This window comes from Scomber scombrus, chromosome 5 (assembly GCF_963691925.1).
Source record: "Scomber scombrus chromosome 5, fScoSco1.1, whole genome shotgun sequence".
Lineage (NCBI taxonomy): Eukaryota > Metazoa > Chordata > Actinopteri > Scombriformes > Scombridae > Scomber > Scomber scombrus.
In genome coordinates, this window is record NC_084974.1 from 17,970,161 (window position 1) to 17,986,535 (window position 16,375).

Below are 16,375 nucleotides of genomic sequence, written 5' to 3' on the forward strand. Positions count from 1 at the left end.
TAAAGGTGTATTGCATGTGTGTGTATTAAGAGTAGGAGATGGTGGTAGAGAGAGAACACACTCTAAACTTTCCACTTTTTTCATTTGTACAAAGACATCCACACACACACACACACCAGAGCTAGGGACTCGGACTCGCGACTCTGACTCGAGTTGCACTTAAGTCTCACTAAACTGTGACTTCAGACTCGACTTGGACTCGACCTCAAAAGACTTCAGACTTGACTTCGACTCGAGGCTTGAGACTCGCGAACAACTTTTATTTCATGTTATTATTATTATTCTCATTATTTATCTGTCATTCATCTTTTTGTATGATCTCTGGCTCTGAGCTAGATGTAAACACCAACGTCATGCCACACGCATGCGCCATGTGTGAAGCGCGCATCTTCAGTATCAGACATTGACAATGGCGAGTGCGACAAGTTCAGCAGGAGTGCCTCAGATCATTACGTTTGGATACAATGCCTTCACACTCCCGTTTTTCCCTGGTTCTCCCATATTTCGAACCCATCTCCCGCCGCCCTCCCGTCATTTCTCCTGTAATTGACAAGCCCCAAATTTGTTTGTTAATAATAATAAGAAGCGCACAATAGCAAAGGTTTTATTTTGAAAGCTCAGACAGGAAACCACTGCAACTCCGTTATTTACTGCCACTAACTTAGTGGCTCCGCTACTAATTATTAAAAAACACAACGTTGCGTTAACTATGGTCATTTTATATATATATATATATATATATATTTTATAATATCCCCACACATTCCCTGCTGTGTGTTGTGTTAAGCAGCAGATAAAAGGCAGCTTGGAGAAAAAAATAATGAATATCTGTTTGTACCACAGTGTTAAACTGCAGTGTTTCTGTGATGTTCATGTTTTGTTCATTTTGTTGTATTTTACAACATTGTTAAAATTATTATTTTATGGTTGAAGAAAATACAGTTATGGAATTGAAATAATTCTTAGTGTATGTTTCTTCACATCACATTGCAGTAGATTCTCTATAGTGAACCTACAATTGATACATTTTCATACTGTCCTATATCAAGGTCTAGGTCAAGGTAATAGCCGAGAGGTAGATTTGGTTACAGTTTCAGGAGAGGGCATCTCAACATACAAACAGATACATACATACAAACTTCAGTGACAGCAGACAGTTAAAACACCACAAAAACAGACATGGGCAGGTGCTCGCAAGGCTAACTGATCAGGATGAAGGATTGTACAGCTCTAAGGTCAGAATTTGAATTTGATTTAGTGTTGGCGAGAGACTTGAGACTTGACTCGGACTCTTGACCAGAGACTTGAGACTTGACTTGGACTTGACCCTCAAAGACTTGAGACTTGACTTGGACTCTAGCTCAAAGACTTGAGACTTGACTTGGACTTGTAAAAAATGACTTGTGAACAGCTCTCACACACACACACACACACACACACACACACACACACACACACACACACACACACACACACACACACACACACACACACACACACACACACACACACACACACACACACACACACACACACACACACACACACACACACACAGAGCTTTGTCTCCCACAGGGCCTGGCTTATGCATAGAGACAAGCCTGTCTCTGTGTCATTCTATGTCCTGTTAATGTTTTGCTTATGTATGCGTATGTGTGTGTGTGTGTGTGTGTGTGTGTGTGTGTGTGTGTGTGTGTGTGTGTGTTTGTGTGTGTGTGTTTGTGTGTCTGTTTAATGTCTGTGTTCTAGGTGCAGCTCACTGATGATCGACTGAGGGCACCTGTGTGAATATGTAGGCTGGGTCTATATAGGTGGCTCCTTCCTCTGCCCACACTCTCTCTCAACTCCCTGACACAAGACGCAGTTTTTCATTTGTTTCTTACTTTATCCTTTTTGTAAATAAATGTATTATTTTGCATCTAACCCAGTATTGTGTTCCTCCTTATATTGCAGCTTTCGAGCTGGTTATAACACTGTCCTTGTATAACCATTATATTCTTATGCACTGGGAGGTTTTAATCACATCTATGAACACTAGATGTTTGCAGATTAGACATACAGGGCGATGCACCTAGGCATAATTATACCTGGGGAATTACTTAATCTCACTGCGCACCACAAAGCATGGGATTCTCTCTACTGTAGAACAGCATGAGATGTATAGACAGACGAAAGCGAAGTTTGTTGCCTAAAGCTGTTACATCCTTCTCCCTGCAGAACAGGCAGGATAAACATCACTTAGACAACTCTCACATGCACATCATTTATGTTGATGTAAAAACATTGAGGAGCTAGTCTTTGGACACATGCTGCTGCCTATTGGATTCATCATTTGTTTTCTGGTTAGAGGAAATGAAGAAGAAAATAGGAACTTAAAACAGGCAATCACATAAGATGAAGCAAATTTACAGACACACAGTGACATGTTGCACAGTTTATCATTTGTCACCATGAACATACCCGCAGTAGGTGTCGTACTTTGTGAAAACATTTTCTTAAAACACGGAAAATTGTTGAGCAGCTGGATGTGTTGTGGTTGCTTTGAAACAGCCAAAAGTAGCCATGTCTGTCTGGCTTTATAAAATTCAATGCTTTGCACAGTGTGGGGGTATTTTTAGTAATGCCGTTCTGGATCAGCATCTGGCTGTTTTTCTGGCTGGCTATATAATAGAAGCCTGATCTGCAGCACACAGACATAGCTACATGTCACAGGTAGCAATGTCAGGTGTGACTGGTGTGATGTCATGGTGATTATTCCTCATGTCACATGGGTGGCCATAGCAAAGGCAAGGAGTAATTATGGTAGCTAACATGGGGTGTGGGTGAGGGTGCAGTGAATGGATGAGTCAAGGCTGGATATCTTTGGTTATCTGGATATCTCTGCTAACTATCAGGAAGAAAAGACAGGACCAAGCCTGAAAGTGGGAGATGGAAGACAGGAAACGACAGGCTTACATTATGGCATTGACATTGCGGTCCAAGCGAGGGGAAGTACAGCCCAAAATTTCTCCTGGTGACAGAGGTCGACACTGTGGGACCAGCACGTCATACTCTGGCTTGAGGACTGCACTCACAGCCTGCAGAATGGTGGAAGGGAAAAGGAAGGATAATTAGAAATTCACAGGTTGTGTCCAGCTCATCTTTAAACATTTTCCTTGTTTTGAAATGTCTCTCCAAAGAGAGAGCTATGAAGGCTAGTCTTTCGGTAACTTCACTACAGAATTGGATGCCATTCATGACTTGAAAATATCATTAGAAGTGTAAAAAAATGTATGTATAAAAATGTATCTATGTATTAAAACCAGGAAGAAAAAAAAAGTGTGGAAGTCCATATTTTTCTTCCTTTTGTGTTGTTTAACAGAACGTTATAGAAACTAAATATGTGCACAAATACAATTATCAATGACATGAAGAATGGGCTTAATGGGGAACAATACAAGGTTTGTTTCATCTATACCGCACATAAAATCTTCTTAAAATATATTATTTATTTTCAGTTGGTAGGTTGGTTGGTCCCTCTTACTTTATTTAATTTGAAATGGATCTATAATTATTGCACTATTCAAATGATTACTTCCAGATTATTACATGTTTGAGCATGTCTGCCCTTGCAAATACTGTAAACTGTTTTTGTGTTTACAATGTCATGGTAGGAAGAGTGAGGGGAGGCATCACATGGTCAATACTCTCTCCTACCCATTATTGTTTTGTATTAATGGTTTTATGTTATGATATATTCATCACACCACTTCTTCACTTATTAACATTACTATGCTGCTGTTTCTAAATGGATGCAGAAAGGACACCTGATTGGCTGCTGTATGTTGTGGCTATGTGGTTGCGCGGCAGCCATATCGGAGAGCTTTCTTTTAATGAAAGCTTTAAGATTTCTCATCCAAACAGCTTCACACTCAACACTGCATTTCCTTGAGTCCTCAGAAATATGCCGGCCAAGTATGAAGTAGATTGGGTGAATGGTCAGTGACAGAAGCGAAGAACAGACAGAAGGACACAGATGGGTGTAATGGAGGGAGAATATATGAACGATGTATGCAGAAGTAAAACATATGAAGGACTGAAAGAGGGTAATGATGCAAAGAATGAAAAAGGTCACAAGATTAAACTGAACATGTGGACCTAAAGTGATCTTGAATAGGTCAGGCATGACTCTTATTCTTCTAGAGATATAACTCCCAGTGTGGCCAATCTTGATAAAATGTATTGATTCAAGAATCTGCACAGAAGTGGTATACCATGCTATGAATAAATAATATCAAATATGTGAATAAAGGTAATATGAACACAATATTAACAAGGGAAATTAATAATTTCTGACAAGAGTGCTTCAATATCTCAAGAAAAATAATCTCTTCCAAACACTTACACTCATTTAAGCAAAGCGAGAAGATGAGAGAGCAAACAATTACAGCAAAGGGGAAAAAATGAGATTGTGTGTTGGGAGGTGGAAGGATAAATTGAACGATTAAAAGCTAATTTAAAATGGTGCACAGGGAATAAGGGTGAACTATCAGCTTCTCTCGCCCATGCTGCCTGACCTCAACAAGCCTACATAACATAAGACAAGAGTGAGATGGAGGCACACATGCATACAATAAACAACTACAAACACAAATACTGTACAAAGATACACATGGATGCACTCAAACTCCCCAACTCAAAATAGGACCCACAAGGGCAGAGTATGGTTTAAAAATAGCAGTGGTTACATTAGTGAACTCCTTAAGTGGTGTTGGTTCAACACAGCAAATAAAAGCCGCAGAACGCATTATAGAACAGAGGAGGAGGAAATGGTGTTAAAGCACAATACTATAGCTGCTGCCATTGCTTATATAAAGTGCAGGGAGCTGAGCACGATGCTGAACTCTGAGGCCTTCGGAGTTCATTCCATCTTTCAAATCCAAAATAACTTCTGCTGGATATCTAAAACCCACACTTGAACTAAACTTAAGTGCAGAGTGTGAGCTTGTTCATAAAAGCAGCAGGAAACACAAAAAGCGTTGTGTACAAATGCGCACAAGTATTTATGTTTGTGCCTATAATACACTGACACAAATACCTGGGCAGAATAGTAACAGACACAAGTTATAATGGTCATTCAGGTAAAGATACACTATCACTCCACATTAGCACTATTTAACAGGAAAAAAAGGGAAATTTGACAGACTCCAATGCTTCATCACCTGTAGTGCTGCCACAAACTGAATAGTGCTGACGAGTGCCAGAGATTGTCCAGGAGGAAAGTTGAACTTGACCGTGTCCAGGAAGTGTGCATTGTCCATCTGGATATCCACAAACACATACAGCATCTTAATACCTGCTGTGGAGTCTATGGGGACTGCAGAGAGACAAAGACGAAAGAAAGACAGATGAATAATTCACACTGTTATGTCAGGTAAGCCTGCGGTATATACACTATTGAAGCCGCCTCAAACATTAGCGCACGGCACATGTTCAGCGATACGAGCTATATGGGTACATGCGCATATACAGCTCACAGTAGGCCCCCTTGTGATGTGACTGAAACTCATTTGGTGCGTGTCTCCAGCACACACAGGAACTGATGCAAAGACCTCAATTATTTAGGGAAGGAGAGGGACACATGCGATTACTATTAATGCCATTAATTTCACAGACCATTTACTACGCACCCGGGCCTGGGAGAGGTACCTAGAGATGTGCTGAGCTAGATGCTGAACAAAGTCGGTCCAAGAAAAGAGGGGGAAAGGGCATGGATAAGAAAGAAGAATTATCATTTGCGTTGATCATCATAATTATTCTTCCTCTTATGTTACAATTAATTTGCAGATTAGGGGCGAGGGGACTTTGTTGTTATGATTAAATAAATGGCCCCATTATGGTGCACATTTTTTTTATGAGCAACTGCAGCTGACTTGATGGCCTAGATTAAAGCAACATTGAGAGGGAGATAGGGGAGCAAAGCAAGACAAGAGGGCAGAAGGGTGAATAGGGAGAGGGGCAGTGAGAGAGTCCAAAGTGCAGTATGATATACATTTATCTGGAGGCAGATAGGATGGAAACTGGGAATGAGACATGAGAAATTTCTATGAAAGTGGTGTTGGAAAACACTGGAATTCAATTTGGGGGTTAGGGTGGACAATTTAATAATGTACTGTATACATTCCAAAAGATAGGGCATGGAAGAGAGGAGTGGACAAAGTAATGGGATACTGTGTGGATGTGGATGTATGTTTGGGTGTTGGGGTGGGTTGTCAATTAACTGGCAGCAGAAGTGATGAATGGGCTTACATCTCAGCAGAGAGTCAAGGGAAGGAGATGGATCGGGATTTAAAGAGGTGAGTTTTGCTGCAGGCCACAGGTTGAGTGTGAAACCAAGGAGTTAAATATATTATGAAGCTAAAAAGAATTGGAGCGGTTGAGTAAAATCCAGACTGAGACTTACAGCTGTCTGTTTCTGGTTTATAGCCACTCCCAAAACATAAAGGGCAAAGAAAAGTGACATCGATCTGTGTTCACATTAGCATGGTAGCCTGAGAGCACTTAGACGTTGCAATTAGAGAGACAGTCAATGAGATGGACAGGAATTACTTGCCCCTATCAGTGTTTTTATTCATCTATGTATTATAGCTGTAAGGTCATCTAGTACAGCTGCTTATTATTGCCCCTGTAAACAAATATGCAAAAAATATCCACTCAATGGTGGGACTGAGAAACAGTTTGAATTGATGATATACTGGCTTCTTTACAAATAGCTTGGTTAAAAAATCAATATGTAGAAACAGGTTTCATTCTACACTGTGCTAGAGGACAATTTTATGTAAATATACAGGAGTCTTTTGCAACAAATGATTGTTTTCATTATCAATTAATCTACAGATAATGCTCTTGATTAATGGTTTTGTCTACAAAAGATCAGAAATAGTGAAAATGCCCGTTAAAATTTCCCAAACTCAAAGGTGATGTTTTCAGATGTCTTGTTTTGGTCGATCAACAGTCCAAAACCTGGAGATACTTAATTTACTATCATGTTTAACAAAGAAAAGTATTATTTCATCACATATGAGAAGCTGGAACCAGTGAATTTTTACATTTTTGCTTAAAAAAATGACTAGTTGCCAATTGATTTTCTGTCAATCGACTAATCGTTGCAGATCTACAGGAGACATTTGGTCCTTTTCATATGTGGTCCTGAATAATTCCTGTCTCATTTGTGGCATTAAAACCTCAGTCTCAATAGTCAATATTATAAGTCAAGGCTTAGATGGCATGTGAGAAACGATGGATGACAAGGGTAATGGAGATGTTGAATGAATGGAAACAAGAGGTTAGACATCAAAACTATCCCTGATATAACATCATTATTATAAAAATAACTATTGTTACTAAATGATGTGAAAGCAATTAGTAGTGTATGGTAAATCATGAAATCACTACTTGTAAAGGAGTGAGACTGGATTCTATTAATGTCCATGTTGTACATATTCTGTTTATGAGTTTAAATGTTGAGAAATTCAGTGTACCACAACCCACAATAAAAATCCACAGATTCATGTGAACGTAATATCAGATGATAGATTACTCTTAAATCTGATGGAGGTTTTTTTTTGGAAGGCCAATTCACTACACAATTAAAGATAATGACAATTCAGTGCAGCTATTATTTTATTTGTATATTTCTGCATGAGACTTCAAGATAGTATGTTTTTGTTATTGCTCTTTTAGCGTGGGACAGTTCAGGGAGGTAAAAATTACAGTCTTGGATCAGGTACTAGAAACATTGAAAACACAATTCGAATAGTATTAACAAATAATAATGTAGTAAATACCTAGAGATGGAACGGTCAACTGACCTGTTATTTAACCCCAAATGTACTGGTCAAAGAGAGTACTAGCTAAAATTTTTATGTTAGGTAACCTCTGCTCAAAAAATGTCATTTCAAATGAGTCTTGCATCTAAATTAGTGACGATCTGCTTGTAAGGTGGAAGAAGGTTCACTAATACTTACAGCTATGGCAGCTGGCCTGGAATTATTTGAGCAAGGCTGCTGTGTCTCTGCCAACAGTTTTTTTTCTGGTGCAACTTTCATAAATAACAACAATGCCATAAGATGCAAATAAAGTGGAACTTCATTTTGGTGTCTATTTTTCTCAGCCTCTTGTCCACTCACCCTTTCTTTCTTTTAAACCCTGGCTTTTTATTTATTTTTGTTTTGTTAGGTTTTTCCAAAAAAATCTTATTACAAATCTGTTTAAACATCAATAATGTTTCAAAAAATGTGGATCCCTCATATCAGCAAATAACATCATAACTTTAAAACATACAGTATGATTTTATGGTACTGTTTGTATTGTCCTTCAGTAGATGGAGGAACTTTATGATGACAAAGTATAAGATGAAACCAGAATTAAAAAGGAGATACAGTAAAATGAGTGCAGGTGAGATGATGAGTCATTCAGAGTAGTGTCCTTACTCTCTTTGGAAACAGTGCAGAGGATGTCCTCATGATTGAGTGATTAAGGTCAGGAACAAATACACACTAGCACCTGCACACATGCGTTCTTTGGAAATCTTTAGTTCTGCCAATGTCTTAGAAAATATATTCTATCAATTAATATCTGATTCTAACTTCACAACCAACAAAACATTTATCATTAGGTTCCTCTGAGCGTAAATGGGAAAAGTGTAGACATCTTATCTCTTTTGTAAACATACATGCCTGCATTCACACATAATTCCACAAATATCAAATAATACATGTGCACACACACCACACATGTAAAGACAAAGACAAACAAGACAGCACAAACCAACAGAGAGCATTTCAGTGTATTAAAATTCTGTTGGTCATTTCTGGTATTTGGGATAGGTGAGGTTGTTCTGGCAGGGATATATCAAAACTATTGATTTAGCATTTCCTCCCATGTTCAGCAAAAGACAAACAGCGGGTGCGTGGGTGAAGGTCCTAAAGAACTGCTTGAAGCTTTCAAAGGACGGCTTTAATGCATGTTCCCCATTGATCTGCTGGGTAAATGTGATGTCCGGGCTCCAAAGGTCTGATATGCCTTCCATACTAGGTCTGGGACAGGGTGCACTAACTTCAGTTGATCAATAGCTGAATCTGTCTGTCTGTGCTCTGCCTTCATTTTCATGCAGCCCACTCTTAAGTGGGTGGGAGTCCTTGATGCTTGCTCAGTTCACGTTTCTGAGCAGCACCATCTGAGTACAGAGAAATGGAGAGACACACGCGTACACACACACACACACACACACACACACACACACACACACACACACACACACACACACACACACACACACACACACACACACACACACACACACACACACACACACACACACACACACACACACACACACACACACAGGTAAAGAAGAGACTCACTGAGACAACTGTGGCCATAGTGCACCATGAAATCAGCTCCTAGGGCTCGGGCGGTGAAGTCGTCCACACAGCAAGCCCCGTACGTCACGTCCCCCATCACAATGGTATCTGCCTCCGTGAACCTGGGATGCACACACACAGACACCAATCACTGCAGTCACAGAACATATGCACCTCCTGTTGTTACCATAGCGATCGATACACATAGCATGCCAAGCACGGCGTGATTATGAGAGAGCTGAATAAGATCAATCCCTATTCTCTTGCTACAGATGGAGTACACTATATCGTATCTGACAGAAGTCAATGACTGACTCAGAGCATATAAGGGTGACACTGCTATTCTCTCTCCAACAGCCTGAGTGCAGCACAAGCTGACTGGTAGTTAAAGCCCTGCCAGACGAGGGATAATAGGTCACCAGTCAGCCAGACTCAAAGAGCAGAAGCAGAAAAGGAAAACTAGGACTGGTTTACTTTAGCAGATTAGAGTTTGTAGGGGTCTTGGCCAGTCTATCTACAGCCTGGATTTACAGCACATCTGCCTCGGAACAGACAACACAGCCTCAGCGACAGTTAGTGTGTGCAGCATTACAATCAAATAGTCAGACTAGATGCTTTATGCCACAAGTAAGTGGTGAGAGCTTAGTACAGACCATGTGGGCCTAAGTTCCACTTTGAGACTGTAATAGAAAAAAAAAAAAATCATGGCCTTGTTGTGAGGAAAACTACCAAATTACACAAGCATCTGTGGACTCAGATCTGTTAGAATGAATTGCACATTTCACAACAGGAAAACAAGCTTTCTTTTATCGCCCTTTATGGGCAAATAAAATGCTAAGTAAACCCATAAATACTAAGTAAAATGAATAAAGGCTGAGAGTAATAGGGTGGAAGTGCAAATGAATAGAAGCTTGAGGCCTTGTATGGGGGGAGAGATGGGTAGATGAAGGGGTGGTTGTAAATGGAGGTTGTTGCCAGGTATTTGTGGCTACATTCTGACAGATTTAGGCTAGACAGAAGGGGTAGAATAGAGACGAGACAGAGGGCTTGGGGAGAGGAGGAAAGTGATAAACAGACATGGCTGCACACAGAACAGCATCTGTAGCAAGTTACAGACTTTTAGTAATGTGTCTCCTGCTGCCCAATCTTTGAAGCCACATCCACTTTCTGTCTCCTCCTTGCAAGGGGCTTCAGAACCAAGTTTCTATTTAGTCTTCCCTCCGTCATTTTCTCTGATATAATCTTTGGTTTGCACTCTCTCTGGGCTCCTCATCATTGTCTGTTAGTTTTCTATGTCTCTCTCTCTCTCCGTGTCTTTCTCTCTCCATTTCCCTTTCCCCTCTCTGCTAATGGCTGCTCTCAAGTGAAGGGCAGTACAGGCCAGCTGAGCCCAGCAAAACATAGACAGAGCAACTCATCTGGTAAATAAATATTTGCCTTTGAAGATCTGAATCAATTACCCTCTCTCTTGTCAAGGTTTTGATTTTGTCTGTGTGTTTGTACTGTGTACATGTACATGTGCAAATGAAACCAACAGTAGGGCAGTAATTATGGGTTACAAAAAATGATATAAACACAGTTTGAGGTTTGTGGACTCCTGCACTAGTTTGCTCATTCACTGCAGCCCATTGTTCTTTCATCACAGTCCGCTGACTTTGTTTGGAGTTGCATAAACGTGCACCAACCTCTCAGCTAAAAATACACTGACTGCCTACCAGAATATAGAGACTATTCCGTGCAATCCACTGCAGACCACACAGAACAATCTCCAATGCCAAACACGACACTACAGAAGATTATTATATCTAATCAGCCATCTATCTGCCATAAATACCATTATCACACTATCTCCATTGGCAGTGCAGTGCATATCTAGTCATTTCCAGAGCGTGTATACTGAAATTTCATGGTAATAAATGCTAAGAATCTGATTAAGAGGCCCATATGAGACATATGATGCTACTGGGACACGGGCAAAGTAATTACTGGGTCACATATAGTCCCATATCCCACTGGGACAGAGGAAGAGAGGGAGGTAGGAAGACAGAATGAAAGAACGTTATAGAGAAAAGGATCGAGTGAAAAGTCTATCAGTGTTAATCAAATCTACTTCTAACACACGCCATCTAATGCATGCCATACTGTATGACTGGTGGGTATTTACAAAACACAAATGTACAAATTCAAATCCTCCTTTATTTATTCCTCCTTCCCTCAATTCCTCGTCTTTAACGACAGCCACTTTCCAGTTTCCCTCTGTATATCAGCTATGGTTTTGCCTCATATCAGTTCAGGGTACTCAGTTCAGCCGTTGCAACTGAAATGTCATTAAGATCTAATTAAGATGTCAGAGAAGCTTGTGAGCTCCGTAACAGCCCTTGTTAATTAGCTCTTTAGCATATAGCTCAATATGTGTGAGAAATTGCCAAATGATTTGAATCTTTGTTATAAAAACCACTGTGCTGGGACCTGACTGGAATACACATGCACACACAAGCGACAGGCACACAACTGTGGATTTAGTGCAAGCTGATTGTATTACTGTTTATCAATAGGTTAAGTAGCTGATATGTTATATATAAATAGCATTCCACTCAGTTCCATTATTGTCCTGGTGTGGCACGATAGGCACGAAAGCAGATTAATCTTTCTGCTCCTGTCTTCTGGAGATGATATCCTTCTCTGACTTTGACAGAAATTTCTTCTGATGCCACCATAAAACGGGAACTTGTTGGCACCAGTGCCTCACAGCTCAAAGATGCTGTGGCAGACAAAGAGGATGGAAAACTTATCCCATCTTTGAACCATCCCATTAGCACTCTTAATGCCATTTTGTCACAGTGACACTTATCTGTTTATGAAAATAACTAAACTGAGTTTAACAGATTTCTGGTTTCTCCATCTGTTTGACTAACAGTTGATTGAAGATTTGTTGTGTTTTGAGATGTGGGATGTTTCACTCTGACACTCAGCAGTACTTTTGGGGTAATCAGCTAGACAAACCATTACAGTTGAAAAAGGATTCTTATTTTGACATCTATATTATCAAAATGGCATAGAAAACTACAGCATACTGTATTTTGAATTTCAATACTCAATATTATTTTTGGTACGGCTAAGGAAAAATAATATATTTTGCTTTTTACTGTGTTTTTCAGTTGTGTGTGAGTGTCTGCAGAGACATTCTTGTTAATAGAATTTTTCGTTCAGAGAAAATGGTCTAACTGGACTTCAGCTGCAATGCAAACATTCATACTTGGAAGGTATTAATATCAAATGTTTGTGTTTTAGAGATTTCCCAAGTTGTAAAACTGTGCAATGAATTCACTGATGCTGCATTGGACTAAGAGCTTAAGTTGCCTTTGCAGCACAGTGTTACTGCAAGAAATAAGGGAATTATCCTCATAAAAACAGCTATTCTTTACAATGTCTGGGTTATCGTCATTGCACTCCTTGCTCATTTGTCTGATCAGTTAATCAGTCTACCTGTTTGGCTATACTGTATCTACAAAACTCTTCACAAACTTCACCCGAAGATGTGTAAATACACAAATCACAACAGCCATATTCAGAACATTGTAACACGATGCATGCTCATATTTTCATTTTCTCACTCCTCTGTACCAGGTGATGGGTTAACTGCCTTGCTCATTGGTCTCTCGTCAGTTTATGAAATAGTCACAACATTTAAGCTATAGATTAGTGTATATGGACACACACATACACACACCCCCCTCCCCCCCATACATTTTCCTACTAGTTTGCTAATGTAAAGGAAGCAGTTGTAAAAAACCTCTTATGACTCTAATGATGCTTCAATGTACTTATTTAAGAATGAAATGCTTTCAGTGAACTGCATTATTATTCCATTTTCCTGTTTTTATGCATTTACTTGGAAAAGGGGGAAGATGGTCAACAAGCCTGTTAGACAAAAATAAACCAAATAAAAAACCCGGCAACAATTTAACTTTTCACACTCATCTGCCATCGTAAGGTGGGCTAATCCAATTTGTAAATTTGTATGCTTCCTTATTTCCCTACTGATGTGATTTAATTTGTTCAGCAGTAACTTTGCTAGCCAAGTGCAAAATGGGTGAGAAAATGATTAGAGCTTTTCCATGCTTTCCAGGTTTTAAAGCTTTGCATCCATTGGTGTCAACAGTAGCCATCACGGTACTTTTATGTTTGTAATCGTATTTCTCATGGTTTTTAACAAGCATTGCCATCTAATTGAGTCATTAAATAATATAAAGCTGTTACAGGGAATACCAGCTTGAGAAAAATACAAAAATTGTCTGTTGAAACGATGAACTTAGATCCTCTCACATCAACCACATGTTATTCTGGTAGTTTGCACTGTTCTCTCACAAAAGAGAGCTCTGGTTTTAATCCTCCACCGAAGCCCCTTCTATATTAAGTTTTCATGTTCTCTCGGTGGGTGTGTGGGTTTCATCCAGGGGCTTTGAGTTTTCTCTCATACTCCAAACACATGACAAATAGTTTTGTGACTCTAAATTGCCTAGTCGGATTGTGAATGTGTTGACCCTGATGAATTGGAAATCTATCCTGGCGCTTTCAGTGCCTTTTACTCAGTGCATGCTGTGATGGGCTCCTGCCTGTCTCAGCTTTCTCTAGAATGTACAATGCATGGTGCTACCATGTGTTACTTACTTTTTCATTATCCGTGTTCTGTTATCTACACTAAGATGTAATAATACATATCACACTTTAAATAGGATTCAATTCTTGATAACTATATGAGAAAATTATAGCTCATCAAGAGGGCAGCAGGTGACTTTCACATGCAAATATTAGTATTTACAATATATAGTCAGGGGAAGTAATTACAGAAAAGTGTCTGCTGATGAAGGTGGCAAATGAGTATATTTTACATAACTAGTTAACACATTCAATCTTTCATTCATCCTTTGGTATTTATTTAAAAATGCACAATATACCAAAGGTTATCTGTAATTACTTATCAGCTAACACCAGTCAATATGTAATTCATCAGAGTATATGCTGTTGCATTTTTATGTGTCGTATCCAAACTAGTATATATGTGATTTTTCATCATTATGATCGTTTTCATTATCTCCACAAGGCTTAAAGGGATCTGGACTGACTGAGACCACCTCTTTCAGTCGGAACAAGGTTCGGCTATTTGGTCCGGACCCTAGTCCGGGGGAGGTTTTACACCTGTAATTTTGGTTCAAATCAAACTGAAAAGTCCAAAAGTTCGGACCAAACAAGGTAGGTGTGAAAAGACCTTATGAGTAGGATTTGAGATTTTTTTTAATGATTTTTTGATATGATACCACTGACACTAGGTTCAATTTATTTCTTTACATGTAAACTTTATTCACTGTTTTTAAATAGCAGCAACAAAGACAGCCTCACCTGGTACATTAGGGAGACCTGAGTGAGCATCTCAGCTCTTTTTTGGTTCCCCCCTTTGCCACAACATGGCAGGAAGATGTGAACTCCAGAGATGGGGAAAATCTGATGTGCCACATTTGTATTGACAGAGTTAGACTATTGCTTTAACTGCTCCTCCCATGCATATTAATGATATAATAAAGGAAGTCAGAAGTTTCCAAAAGATCTACAGAGCTACTCTGAACCAGTTGGCTGAACTTCAGAGAATTTGTTCCCTTTCTGCCGATGCTCAGAGCCATAATGAAAATGATGTCTTAATAATGTGTTTTTAAATATGGTACTACTAAATGGCGATATACTTCAAGTTCTTATCAAACTTTGTGAATATATGAGATTGCTCCTGTGTTTCTAAAAGTTTATATTGTGTTTCTCTGGTAATTAATACAGATAATACTCATCAAAAAAAATAACACATTGAAAGCAAAAATGTGAGAGGATGAGTTGAACATAAAACATTAGAACCTGTCAAATCCTTATGTTAAGCATCCATGTTAATTTATTAGGGGGAAAGTAAGTAAAAAAGTAAGATGTAACACAATAGGACAGCTCGGGACACTTAAAGTACCCTGAAGTGTGTTTTTGTGTGCAAATGTGTGAAAATAAATTAGGCAAAAAGAAAAAAAAGGAGTGTAGTGATTAACAAGAGAAGTAGCTGTTGTATTTGTTGTGTTTTCAGTTCTTGAGGATTTCATTTACTGCTTATCCATTTGTACATTTGTTGTTCCAAGTTAATGCTGTCTAGCTTGATGTACATTGACTGACCCTTGTAGATATACAGACAGGAAGAGCTAGACTAGACCAGAGGCACTGTTCTTATTCCAAAGACACAAGGGCAGTCTGAGTGGTTACCGTCTCCTATCAGTCTAAGAAGAAGGCTGCGGTACACACCACAATAGGTTGTTTGTTTATATGAGCTGCCAGTGAGCCTGCTACATCTGAAGTCTAATAATAGCAGAGGTAGCCGACTGGTCTCATAGGAAACAAAGTGACAAGCAGGTCAGCAAGGTGGGTACAGGTGCAGCAGCACTGCTCTTGCACAGTTGCCACTGATACACTGTGGGCAGACAGCTCAAATGAGCATATGTGGTACGTTTGCATACCAAGTTAAACCAAGCACACGCGCATGTGCACGCACACGCACACACACACACACGCACACACACACCACCATTCACTGTATGCAAAAAATGAATATGTGTGAATTATTTCCTACATCTAATAAAGGCTCATCTTTAATTCCATTACATTGAGTGAGAGGGGAAAAATTAAATCAGAAAGACAAGAGAAATCTGGAGAATGAGCTAATGTTAGGATTGGGAGATACTACACAGTGAGAAAAAAAGACAGAATAAGAGAACTTCAGGTGTATTTCTAACATAATTCTTTCTTACATATTTCTTACTAAGAAAGAAAAAAGAGGGAAAAGGGGCTGGCAGAGAGGGAGAAAGGGAGAGAGGGGTGAGGATAACGACGAAGAGAGGACAGCCTGTATAAGACGGATGAGCTGTTTGCTGCTGGGTTTGTGATATTAG

The 16,375-nt window shown here is 39.4% G+C and overlaps 1 protein-coding gene across 1 annotated transcript in view; it reads right to left on the minus strand.

Moving 5' to 3' along the window:
• dph1 (diphthamide biosynthesis 1) overlaps positions 1–16,375 on the minus strand; it is a 59,411-nt gene that overhangs the window by 16,574 nt on the left and 26,462 nt on the right. Inside the window, exons 4-6 of the mRNA XM_062419393.1 lie at positions 9,405–9,526; positions 5,202–5,356; positions 2,956–3,077 (exon numbers count right to left, since the gene is read on the minus strand). Coding sequence (XP_062275377.1) covers positions 2,956–3,077; positions 5,202–5,356; positions 9,405–9,526 — 399 coding nt within the window. The remainder of the gene's footprint in view (positions 1–2,955; positions 3,078–5,201; positions 5,357–9,404; positions 9,527–16,375) is intronic.